The sequence below is a fragment of the Hemibagrus wyckioides genome, linkage group LG13, assembly GCF_019097595.1.
Source record: "Hemibagrus wyckioides isolate EC202008001 linkage group LG13, SWU_Hwy_1.0, whole genome shotgun sequence".
Lineage (NCBI taxonomy): Eukaryota > Metazoa > Chordata > Actinopteri > Siluriformes > Bagridae > Hemibagrus > Hemibagrus wyckioides.
Window position 1 is genome coordinate 17,166,831 of NC_080722.1, and position 13,544 is coordinate 17,180,374.

The 13,544-nt window shown below is 37.5% G+C and overlaps 1 protein-coding gene across 1 annotated transcript; it reads right to left on the reverse strand.

Moving 5' to 3' along the window:
* Positions 1-206: 206 nt before the first annotated feature.
* Positions 207-10,852, reverse strand: ankrd1b (ankyrin repeat domain 1b (cardiac muscle)). Its single transcript, XM_058406823.1, has 10 exons — positions 10,715-10,852; positions 8,562-8,643; positions 5,253-5,399; positions 4,935-5,051; positions 4,745-4,852; positions 4,522-4,620; positions 1,560-1,658; positions 1,358-1,456; positions 1,188-1,286; positions 207-658 (listed from the first exon to the last, which is right to left on the reverse strand). Exons 2-10 carry the CDS (start codon positions 8,619-8,621, stop codon positions 560-562), a joined length of 927 nt encoding a protein of 308 aa, XP_058262806.1. The 5' UTR covers positions 8,622-8,643; positions 10,715-10,852; the 3' UTR covers positions 207-559.
* Between the last annotated feature and the right edge of the window lie 2,692 nt (positions 10,853-13,544).

Below are 13,544 nucleotides of genomic sequence, written 5' to 3' on the forward strand. Positions count from 1 at the left end.
CATTTCAGTAGCTTTCAGTAGCTTAATAAAACAGCAAAGCAGGCCAGTAAAAGCAAGATTTATTCAGTAGAATTTTGCTAAAATAAGCTGTATTTTATATCAGCTCAACTATCTATCTATCTATCTATCTATCTATCTATCTATATATATATATATATCTATCTATCTGTGTATATATATATATATATATATATATATATATATATATATATATATATATATACACACACACGCACACTCAAACAAGGCACACAATTTAAGCCCAATATTGGTTTGTTAGGCTTTAGAGAAATCCTCAGGAATAAACATGTCATTAATTTGTAATCTAGAACTGCCAAAAACTGCTCTGCAAACAATAGACTTCAAGCCTGCATTTCTTTTCAAAATTAGTCTATTAGTGATATTTCACTGTACTTTACAATACCCTCATAAAATATTTCACATTTTCACATAATATTTTCAACACATTTTGCTTGACGTTCCAACGTGTGTAGCAGGCAGCCCACCAAATGAATCACTTTCTGCTCAACAACCTTGTACAACTTGTTGCTGCATCTTTTTACTTTTCTTGTGAGTTTTTACTGTGCTTATAGTTGTCTAGGATAGATTTGGCTCCATTCTGCCACTTCAAAACGCTGTCCATTGGTGATTTACCCTCCTGCAGAAGACAAGACTTGTATTAGAAAAAGCAAAAAACAGTCACCAATGGTTCTTTTGGCAAACAGATTTACCTCAGGAAACAGAAATGAGGCATCATCAGCACAGAAGCTTCACCATTGCCCTATATTAGGTTTATATTAAGAAAATAAAAAAATAAATGATAGGTCCTGTGGCATGTTTTGTAATTAGAATAATTGTCATTATTGAAACATGACTTGGACGGTGCAATAGATAATATTCACCCAAATGTCAGTAGATGGCGCTGTGTGCATCTTAAACTAAATTTGTGAGGACCTACACAAATATGCAGCAGAGACCAGACTTTTTTGGTCATATTTTGGATCACAATCAATCCAAAATTAATAACAAAGAATAAGGCTAGTCTACCAAATACAGAGTTAACCTTTTATTGAGACATCTAATTTTTAAACACGGTCTTGTTACTTCAATAGAGACAGAATTTCCTGCACATTCGTGAGTATTTATCGTTCCTGAATATGTGGAAGAAGACATTTTAATAAACTTACATAGTTCTTCAATTTCAGATTGGCTCCATGCAACAGGAGGAGCTGGATAAATTTGAATCTGTTCAGCCGTACAGCATCATGCATTGGCGTATCTCCCTCCTAAAAAACAAGAGCACATTAACACATGGCATGGCTTAAATGATAAGGAGGGGACAGAAAGTGTTTTTTACTCTGTCTTTGGCGTTGACGTCGGCACCACAGTGAATGAGATGTTCAGCACATTCATAGTGGCCTGTCCTCACGGCCACATGAAGAGGAGTACTCTGGAGCTGAAATGTATGAAGATCAGTGTTACTTTTCAAAAGATGGGACTTAAGCATGCTCAAAAGTGACTGGTTATGAATGATGGTCTGTTGGTGCGTGCAATTGAACCTTGTCTTTGGCATGGATGTTGCCATTGTGGTTGAGGAGCAGCTCGAGAACAGGCAGGCTTCCTCCACGGCAGGCCCAGTGAACAGCAGTGGCGTCAAGCTGAATAGAAACAAAATTATTGATCATCTGTTACTCTTTACTCTTTGGTCCTTAGCTCTGTGTTGTTTTTTTTGTTTTGTGTAACTCTGTGCTGTCCTATGTAGCCCTGTGTTTTTATATGTAGCACCATGGTCAGGGAGAAACGTTGTTCCATTTCACTATGTACTTCATCAGCTATACACTGGCCAGGAATAACATTATGACCACCTGCCTAATATTGTGTTGGTCCTCCTTTTGCTGCCAAAACAGCCCTGACCCATCATGCACTGTGTATTCTGACACCTTTCTATCAGAACCAGCATTAACTTCTTCAGCAATTTGAGCAACAGTAGCTCGTCTGTTGGATCGGATCACACGGGCCAGCCTTCGCTCCCCACGTGCATCAATCAGCCTTGGCCACTCATGACCCTGTCACCGGTTCACCACTGTTCCTTCCTTGGACCACTTTTGATAGATACTGACCACTGCAGACCGGGAACACCCCACAAGAGCTGGAGTTTTGGAGATGCTCTGATCCAGTCGTCTAGCCATCACAATTTTGCCCTTATCAAACTCGCTCAAATCCACTTGTCCATTTTTCCTGCTTCTAACACATCAACTTTGAGGACAAAATGTTCACTTGCTGCCTAATATATCCCACCCACTAACAGGTGCCATGATGAGGAGATAATCAGTCTTATTCACTTCACCTGGCAGTGCTCATAATGTTATGCCTGATCAGTGTATATGATAGAAATGACTCTTGACTTCTTGACTTCTTGACTTAACTTCCAATAATAATCTCATATCTAAATAACAATAATGAGAAGAGCCAGTAAATAACTGCATGTGTGTCAAATAGTGTGAATTAGAATGACATCAGAGGGAAGCTCCCAAAAAGCAAGATAATAGAAAATAAGCTTTAAAAAATGAAGTACTTTTATAACACAGTATCTAGATAACAAATGGATCGCTTATGGCTTTCAAATGACTTCAGCAATCATTACTCACATTTCTTCAGTACCAAAATAGAGAACATAGGGGTTAAACTTAGGAGCAGTTTGCCGGCAGTTCATTTTGTGTTATAAGGGGTTCTATTGATAAACCACAAGAAGGTGTCATTTCATTCAGTTCTGTTCAGACACATTAAACAAAGCAAGCTTTATAGCTTAATACTAACCTCTAGGTCAACCATCTATGTGTATTCAATGCTGTGTAAGTCTGTGGTTTTCAAAGTGGAGTCTAGGAAACCTCAGGAGTCTGTAATTAGCATTTTAAGTTAAGTTATGAAACTCACAACCAACCATTATCAAAGTTATTAGATTTATATAGAGTTCTTATTAGCGTTTTTGATATGTTTCATGTTCTGAATCAGTTTAAGCCAAACCCCAATAACTAAAAAAAACAAATAGGCCAATAAAATTTAATGTATTCGGTCAGTGGAAAGTACAGAATAAAAAAAGCACTAGGACTCTAATAACCAGCCATATTATTATTATTTTATTGTATTCAGATAATTCTCATGAAATACCTCTGTGCTAGGGGTCCATTAAATTTCTTTCAATTACAGTTAAAGGGTTCCCTGGATATAAAAGGTCTGTGAAGCCTTGTTCTAAGTTACGATTTGAATAATGGGTAATAATTGGGCTTTTACCAAATCGTAAATTCTCCACTCATTTAACTTGCAACTGATAAAACTCTCCTTAAGAAACAAAATCTTAATCCCTCTGATCTCGCAGGTTACCATGCATTCACCAGTCCAACATTTTGGATATGCCTGACACCCAAAAACACCCTAGTGAATAGTAGGAAGTCGGAATAACAAGCATTGTGTAATTCACAATGTGTTTCCTGGATATATTACAGTACTCAAAATGTTCTGGCTAAAATGATCACTGAAATACTACTGATACTACTTTTTTTGCTCCTGTCGTACACGACATTCTAACAGACAGCTCTTGCCTTAGATTTGAATCTTACATGGCAGATGATTACCAATTGTTTTTTGGAATATCAGAGTTTAAAAGAGTGCAATCGAGTGTCTCCACCACGCCTAATTTTTCTCCCTTTACCCACGGCCCTGTCACATGTAAATCAAAAACCTTTCAGGCATTTCATTCTAAATAATGACTGACACAAAATCAGTAGCACAGCCATGAAAAACAGACCAGGTTAAAAAATGAGTGTTTAATGAAAAGAAACATCTGATAAATTAGGAATACTGATGTTGAATATAAAGTAAGGTTACTGATTTCACCCTAGAGCTCGATGGCTATTTAGTAAAACCAAACGCTACAGTTAAGGGCATTGCTGCAAACCCAGTGACTGCATTCAGGTTTAAAAAGGCTTAAAATTCAGACTATCCTCTTTTTTTATTAAACAGCCTATTCATTGTTTTAAGGATTTTGTCTTGCTCAGTATACTTTTCATGATTTGTTGAAATACATTTTTGATCTAATTAATCAGTGGCAATTATTTTTTTATATACTTGTTTTTAACTTATTATTTAAATGGTGATAGATTGGAGGTAGTAATGGATAAATGGCAGATGCATTTGCTTTCTGGAGAACAATTTTTTTCACTAACACCTAAGCTGTTATCACACCAACTAACAGCACAGTGAAAATGACAGGCCTTGAATAGCAATGTGCAAAGCAGTTGAAATTGTGCAGCGTGTCATGTATAAACATCTATGAATTCTTCCAATATTTCCATTTAGGGGAAGAATGAGATTACCTGTGATTTTTCTTTTTTAATCCATTCTGGTGAGAATCCAATCCAATTCACTTATTAATTCCATAATGAAATACTGTCATATTTGTGACACTCAAGTTACTAAAACTCCCCCAGTGTTGTGGCATATATTGTTAGATTTGAAGTGTACCTTATCCTTGTTTTCAATTAAAGCCCCAGCTTCCAGCAGTCTCCTCACAATCTCAACATTCCCCTGAGAACATGCTCTGTGGAGAGCTGTGCAGTTGAACTACAAAAGCGAGAGAGAGAGAGAGAGAGAGAGAGAGAGAGAGAGGGAGAGTGATGATCATCACTGCGGGAGTCCGAAATGCTGAACAGTCTGAATGAAATGCAGGGCTTGTTTCAACACTCACACTATCGCATGCGTTTGGGTCTGCCCGCCTGGCGAGATAACTCTCAACCACTGGTAATTTGTTTTCCACTACTGCTTTCAGAAAGTCCTCTTCATCAACAAAATCAGCCTGTGGGAATAATAATCAAAGTGTATTGCAGGTTTTACTAAAATCAACTGCAATTAAAACTTGATGTATTATACATTCTCACCACTATCTCAGGTGCTGGCTGTTGTTGTTTGTGCTCAGAGATCTTCCTCACGTTCCTCCTCTGCCTCACTTCCAAAATCTTCTGGAAGTCGTGGTTTAGTTGGTCAATGTTGTTCGACTGCAAAAGCAAGCAAATGAAAATTAGATAAATAATTTTAGTCAGTATTCAGTTAAGGCATCTGGCGTATAACCTGTCCGAATCAAACATGCCGACTAGATGATGTGCTGTGGCAACACCGAACTGGGAGCACCCAAAAACAACAACAACAACAACAACTCTTAGTCAGTATTCCTGATGGATTTTGATGTTTTGGCATACCTTTGCAAATTCATAGTCACTGTCAAGCTTACTGTTGATCCTCAACTCATCTTTTCTCTCTTGGCAGATCGATTTCTCATATTCACCTGGCAGATGAATTTTTAAAGCATCAGCTCCTTCATCCACACCAAAACTCTTGCCAGCAACCTTAAGAAGAGAAATAATAATAATAAAAAAAACACCTTAACACCTGATATGTTTGGATATTTATTATTTATGGACACCAATGCAGGTAAAGGAGATTATTGCTGCAACAGTTGAAGCATAATTACTTCAATTATTTCATGAAGCATAAGGTCAGATTATTAATCTGTAATCAAGCCAGTATATACTGAATTTAAAAGCAAAGCAGCTGCACCCTCAGTTGAATTCTTGATATTTTGTTTCTTTTGGGCTGCAGGATTTATCTCCATAAATCAAGAAGATTTCACCAGGTTAGTAAGCATGTTAATCAGTGATGTGAAATCTACACAGTAAAAAACAGGAGAAAGGATTGATTAGAAAACTGATTGTAAAGGAAGTTCTGGTTAAATATCAGTGATACGCCTACCTTTTGAACATCGGACACTCCCATGGGTGATGTTTAGTAATAATGTAAGTCCAATGAACTATTGATTGCTCCTGAGTCACACAAGCTGTTGTGTGTGTGTGTGTGTCCAAGCATGGAACCTCATTTATATATATATGAATTCGGACCTGCCTTTCCCTACTCGAAAAGACTGGCTGTCTCTGCTGACGTGGCTGCATACAACAATGTCTGTCATGTTCTGAAGGGTGCTGGCGATAATTAATAACCTCCACCCAAGAAGTAAGATGCCTCGACTGCTACCACCTCACAGTGACAGGAATAAAACTGAAACAGGAGTGGAACTGGATACCATGCTCTACTACGACAAAATCACCAATGCATTTCTCAAGCAAGCTTCCAAATACACCAAAGACACCAAATCATAGTGACATAGTGAAGAAAGTAAATTTTCAATAGGTCGATCTCACAGCTAAAGATTTTTATGCAGTCAGTGTTGATAAAATTTCCCTGCTTTTGGTTCCTCTTTTACATGCTTGTTTGCTTTCTTGTCTTGTACGTTATTACCAGTAGCACCAATAAAAAAAAGGTTACCTGTAGCTATTTTGGATCGAGTCAGCCGTGAATTATCTAGGACTTAACGAGTCACAAGGGTACTTAACCTTTGTGTCAGCTGCCGTTTTTACAAGCACACAGTGTACTACAGCCTGTAAATCATAAAATGAGAACGTGTGAAGCTCTTACCCAATAAAGGCATGAAATGTGATGATAAACAGTTGTGGATTAATGAAGCGGATATCAGACAGAATTCAAATCACAGCTGAGATGTCTTCATATTCAGCACTTTCTTTATAGTGTTCAGTGACAGTCGCAATACCAAGATACTGTATAACTATTAAACTTTCCCTGAATAATGACACTGAAAATAAGACTAATGTTTGGAAATGAGACAGTGAGTGTGTTGCTTTCTCATTCACACTCAGCCCAAGGGAATGATAGTCTTGTCTCCCTGACTTTGTTTCCATTCCACTTGTTGTCACTTATGAGCTCTCCCAGGCACACAGCACACTCCTTTTAATGATCACTTAAAGGCATAACACAACCTTTTCATTCCTCTTTATGTGTAATCAGTAATATTGATGACCACTTTGTATGGTCCTTTTAGTCATCTCTCTGTGTATATGTTTAATGTGCATGGTCTTTGATACTGTATATCATTTCCAATTTTACCAGACAAGTAAGCTACTATGATAGCTATATATTCTCTCTTTAATAATTATTTTTCAGTACTTTGTCCAATCCTGCTCATTATTTACCTAGAAGCTCTCCAGGCAATATATCTTAGTTATTACCATTTACTTTATTATAAACTACCAAATCATTACTTTATTATAACTTACTGATGAATTATTCGGTCTTCATTCATTAGTAGTAAATAGTAGGTGTTAATATAGTACTAATCATTTCAGCTTAGTCCCCTGCACAGCTATATTTGATTTATTGAACATTGCTTTAGAGTGTTATCTTTTTTCTTCTCGTCTATGTCTTTTTACTCAACACAGAGTATTAAAGACACAAAATGATGCTATTTTATAAACTTAAGCACGTCTTTAAGCAGTGTTTTTATTGTCATTAGCCACTGATTGCTGTATGGCTTTAAATGAGTGTGCCTTACTGCTGATAGATGTGTCTTTTGAACAAATGATGAAGCACTTTTGAACGTCGTGGTTGTGAATGGGAGTCTTCTGAAAATTATAGGGAAAAAACATTTTGTTTTAGCTCTGCTCTGAATCTTTTCTTTGCCCGACCCTAAAACTGGCAGCAATAATTGTCATTATGCTGCTGATGATCTGCAGCTGCTTCCTTCTCCTGCTGTGCTACATATTGACACACAGGTATGCTGTGAAGGGAAGCAGCAAATTCAAAACACACGGCATTTAAGGTGCTGTGCGTGAGACGCCTCTGTGGGCTGTTCTCATGCCTCGGACAGCTGCAGCCAACTGTGTGTGTGTGTGTGTGTGATGTGGAATGCAGTACTTTTGGAGGCTCATGCTGAGAAGATTCAGTGAGGTGTTTTCTTACTGATTTACCCACTGAAAGGCACGTGTGAGCCCTGAACCTGTCGCCACACAGAGCTGCTACAGCATGCCGTTCTCAAGATTAATACGGAATATGAAATATGAACTTGGCACTGACACAGGTGGAGGTTCTGACATGGCAGAGGAAACATACCAAGCTGCTTGTATGAGGCTTTCATCAAAGCTTTCACCACATATTTATGCTCCATATCACTCGAACAAAATGTAGCCAGACTCCATTAACAGCAATAATACATGAAATAGAATTAATAGGGCATAAGGTCATATAAAGAAAGAAAACAACCTTTGGCTTCAAACCCATTGGTTGCTGTGAGGTGACATGCACTTGGGGCATATAGAGAAGTTATAATAGCTGACGACTGACAGTGATTAGTGTCGAACCTCACTTTCAACACTAATGAGAGAAACTGCTGCTGTCTATTTATTCGTTTAATTTATTCACTGGCCGGACACTTTTTCATTATTAGCAAGCAAAGAGCTGATGTCTTAATGAGCTGCTGGCGTGTAGTGAGACAAAACTTTGGAAGAGTGTCTCTCAGTGGATATTAATGAATTAAATTCAGCACAAACAATTTCTCAAGAACAGCACATGTACATCTGTGTATTGTTTAACAGCCTCTCCAAAATCTATACACTGCGTGAATGCCATTCATGTACAAAGCATTCTTTCGTTATATAACTCACCTTAACCAAATCCAGCTCATTGTCTTCACCAGAAAATAAATCCAGGGAGTGGCACTCCATCAGTGTCCCAAACCTGTCACACCTGAAACAGTGACAAAACATTCGCTCTATCACATTTACATATGACATTAAAATGGAGGTCAGAAAATGTAATAAAAACAACTATGGCTACAAAATTGTGATACATTTTCAGTGTCATACAAAGGCTTTTTCTATTCTGAGCATATTTCCGGATTGCTGATCGTTCAGTTGTTGTTCACAATCTGAATTTTTGTACATTTAACTTGATTCATACAGGCATTCTTAAGAGTTAAGATCTCTAGGGCCCAAGCAGAGGTGCTGCTTACTTTATGGTATGTTTATTAATGAGGAGATTGCTGAGAGGACAAATTTTACACTTCATTTCTACAGCAGGTTTGTGTATCTATTCCAGGCCACAAGTGACATCAGTGACGTGGAAAGTACAGTAACACCGATATACAAGGACTGCTTGGATCAGCTGTTTTCTTTTGCTTTTAAAATTTTACCTCAGATGCATTTAACATTCAGGTGAAATGGAAATACTATAAGTAGATGGCAGGAATCTGTTAGCATGCAAATGAGCAAATTTTGTTGACTTGATTACTACACCATAAGCATTTTGGAATGAAGTCTTCTTTTACAACATCCTGCATCTTTATTGAAGATGCAGAGTAGATGTATTTTACGATAATTAAAGGAAGATAGAGATCTGTCACAGTCATAGCTAATAGAGAAAGCCTGCTATGTACCGTGCACTTCATGGTCACTAATTAAACATGGCACAAATTTGGGATCTGTCCTTTAAATGGTTAAAAGAAAAGGCTGATCTTCAAGGTGTCATTTGGTCAGGTGCAGCCTTGTGAATTTAAGGCATTTATCTTGGTCCAGTTTCCCAAAAGCATTAGAAAGTTCATTCTGATTGGAAAAACGTTTGACTGACCAACACACCTGACGTTTCTCTACACACCCTCCATTTTCTAGATAATTTGCATTACTTTGGTAGATCTCAACCGTAGTCAAATCGCTATGTACATTTTTTACAATCTAACATAGCCGCAGTACTCTGGAGGTGTTTAATCCTTCTGAGGTCCTGCTGTTAAAATATATTTCTTTAACCTGGATCATCTTGATCTGTTTGTTGATGGTGTTCTACAGTCTGTGAGGTTGTTTGCTGTCTCTAAGCTCACCAGCGCATCACTGTTTCTAAGCAATGTAGCAAACAGTAGATTGAACACACTTAGTGGTTTTGCAATGGTTTAATATGATATTCTGGTATATTTTCAGCCTATCCCTGTCAGGGCAGTGGTTAGGGTTCAGTGCTTATGACTAGAAGGTTGAATTTTCCTAGAGCTAGTCCTTAATCTTAAACAAATACTTGGCTATCTGATAAGATTTTGATTTTGCTTTGTTCTTTGTTTGTTTGCCTTGCTGCATCAATCAAACGAATAAAATGTATTTATTTGATAATATTGCTTAACTACAATTGGCTAAGAAACATTACTACAGTGACAGACTCTACATGCATGAGGGACATTTAGAAATCACCTGTACACCTTAGACAGCTCTTGGAGCTCTAATGACACAGTGACCTAAAACAAAATGCTGTACGGATAACACATATCTGTTTGTTGCCGCTAATTCTGTAGTGTGTTAACATCTACAGCAGTTTACTATATTGAATAAGCTTGCTCTTTATTCATTACAAAACTTATTGCACCGTTCTGCCTTGCGCACATGCACTTTATGTAGCACTGTGTAGGTCTATGTAGTGTATTAATTCTGTGTTGTCTTCTGTCTTTTATGTAACGCCATTGTCCTGGAGGAACATTGTTTCATTTTACTGTGTACTGTATTTTACCTGAATGAACTGACTTGACCAGCCATTAGGATTCATTACCATAATCCATACTGTGATAATATACTGTATATTTATACACTCTGTGGATAATGGTAATAGATCATAAACAATATAGATATAATTAAATGAGTGCAACACGACTACTTCCTAATGGACAGCATTGTGTAACACCTTTATTCTTCTTTCTTGGTTACTTTGAGCATGCAGTGTTGATGCACAAAGCTAAACGGAATAGATTGATTTTACATGATATTGTATTTGAAGCTTATCTTACCTTTAGCAGCTCAAAGATTATGAAAATGCCCCTTCAGTGATTCAAACTGTACGCAGTAATGTTTTTCCTCTTGGGTATTGTCAAGGTCTGTGCTGTGGCTCTCACACACACACACAGAAAAAACCAGGCACTTATGGTGATGTCCTTGTGTCTGTGAGTCAGATTTTCTCCCACCCAAAAATTCTTTGAGGCAGCACTTTTTTAGCCTTGACTCAAGCAGTGTGAAGCTTGAACTTGCTGATCCTCATTTATCATCAGTGCTGTCAAAGGCATACATGGCTAGGTGAGGTGATTAATATCTTCTGTTTAATCTGCTCTACTTTTTGATGTTGTTTTAAATGATTGTTGAGCCAATAGCCTAGCTAACAATGAAATAATAAATCTGTATATATATATGTAAACAAGATGATTCACCTCATAATATCCTTCTTTTCCTTAGGATCTTATACCATTTGTCAGAATTATAATGCATCTTTCCTTCCCACGAAAGGTCTGTAAGGCAGGATACTATTATATTAATATGAATATAATTATATAGTTGTCTGCTGGGTCACACTTTCTATTTTTATTCCATTCAAGACCTCTGAATTTATGAATAGATTTCTAAAAATGAGTGTTTCACACAGCTGCTAAGGGGTAACTATATCTTGCCTTCAGCTGGTTCCCACATAGCCCCGGTCCCACCCAAGAAACACATTAGAGGAATGAACACCACGTCCTGTGCTCTGCTTCTGAAGCACCATTTGTGGTAAATCATTAAAAATGTCTGATTTGAACATGACATTAAACATCACTGTTGCTATTCATAAATGATTCTGTGTGTAATATATAGATACATATAGAGCTGTATTATTGTTTTATATATGCATATTGATCACACACACACACACACATACCTGTGGCTAAATGCAATTTAATTCATAATAGCATAATACACTGTTTCATACTACAAGATTCACACTCAATAACAGCCAAGCATCCTTGCCATTTAATTTCCCTAAACAAATATATAGTATATGTTGTTCTCTGTGTACAATAGACACATACAGAGTGTGTGATGAAGTTCTGTCCCTTATCATTTCAAGCCTGTACTATACTGCAGCTCTGCCACTGCACAGGATCCAGAATGCGGCTGAATGACGTGATTCAACCTTCCCAAATTCTCACGCAGCACATCATTGTTACACTCTACATCTTGCTTGCCTACAAAACCGAAAATGGTCTAGCACCCACTTACATTTAAAGATGTATCACACTCTGTACTGCACAACCGCTCCCTTCGATCCTCTCAGGGTACAAAGAAGGCATGTGTCAAGTCTCTTCTCTTTTCTAGTGCCTATGTGGTGGAATGAATGTCCAAACAGCTGAGTCACTGTCTGGCATGACACAATGACTACAGAACTACCTCTTAATGAATTATGTGAACTAGCACATGGGCAAAAAAATAAATCTTGCTAATGTTTCAAACTATACCCCTAGTACGAAGGTGTATTTATTGATAGAGTCTTCAATACACTTCTATCTGTATAATGGCATATGCCAAACGCCATAAATATAAATGAAGTTTAGCTTATGTGATGAATAGAGCTATAACTGCAAAAGTACATTTTCTTTTTTAAATGGCAGATTTAAGTGAGGCAGGATACAATTTCATAGAATAATGACCGGATAATAACAGTGTCACTTATGGTTTATAATTTAGTTCAAAGAAGAAAAAGTACCCATTGTCTGGTACTACCATAGTTGAATTTTCCAATATATGCTACAGAGATTCATTGTGAAACTATTATTCTATCACAATTTTGATCCTAAATTCAGTGGGCAGTGCTGTGGTCTCACAGCTCCAGTGTCCCGGTGAGACGGGTCACCATTTCGCTCTTCCTAGGTCTTTCACTCTTCCACAAATCTTATCAGAGACTCTACACCTGTACACCTCCTCGTCCAGGCAGATAGCTAATCAGCCAATTTGTGTGGCAGCAGTGCTGTGCATAAAATCATACAGATACCAGACAGGAGCTTTGGGTAAAGTTCAGCATGTTTGTTTGTGTCAGAAGGGCTGGTTTGAATATTTCTATAACTGCTGATCTCCTGGGATTTTCATACATTCTCTAGAGGTTACTCAGGATGAGCAATAAAGAAAGAACATCCAGTGAGTGTCCGTTCTGCAAACGGAAACGCCTTGCTGATGAAAGAGATCAACTGAGAATGGCCAAGCTAAAAGAAAAGTCTGCAGTAACTCCGATAATCACTTTATACAACTGTGGTGAGCAGAAAAGCATCTCAGAATGCATAACATGTCCAACCTTGAGGTGGTTGGTCTACAACAGAAAATGACCACACTGGGTTTCACTTCTGTTAGCCAAGATCTTAAACAAGCTGGATAGCTGAAGACTGGAAAACTGTAGCTTGGTCTGATGAATCTGATTTCTGCTAAGGCACAGAGATGGTTGAGGCTGGTTGAGGTGGTGTAATTGTGTATAGTCAATCATCACTTGGATGCCACCTTCTATTTGTGTATTGTTGCTGAAAATGTGCATCCCTTTATGGCCACAGTTTATCACCTTCTGATGGTTACTTCCAGCATGATGATGCACTATGCCACAAATCAAAGAGATCTCAAACTCGTTTCATCAATATGTATGAATAGTATTCATGAATAGGCATATTGTTCCTAATAAAATACTCAGTGAGAGTATAAGTACCTTTAAGGCAAGACATGTCAATCATTTTTCAACATGTTTGGCTAACTTGTATATACAACATCTCATCTTTTCAAAACACAACAGTATTCTGTTAAATTTACTGTTTTTATGCATTATCTGAATATTAG

Excerpts from the sequence above, each read along its gene's own strand:
- ankrd1b (XM_058406823.1), bottom strand. The coding sequence starts at position 8,621 with ATGGAGTGCCACTCCCTGGATTTATTTTCTGGTGAAGACAATGAGCTG. Across the intron at positions 4,853-4,934 it reads AGCCAGCACCTGAGATAGTG|GCTGATTTTGTTGATGAAGA; the intron begins GTGAGAATGTAT and ends TTATTCCCACAG. Across the intron at positions 1,457-1,559 it reads ACATCCATGCCAAAGACAAG|CTCCAGAGTACTCCTCTTCA; the intron begins GTTCAATTGCAC and ends CATACATTTCAG.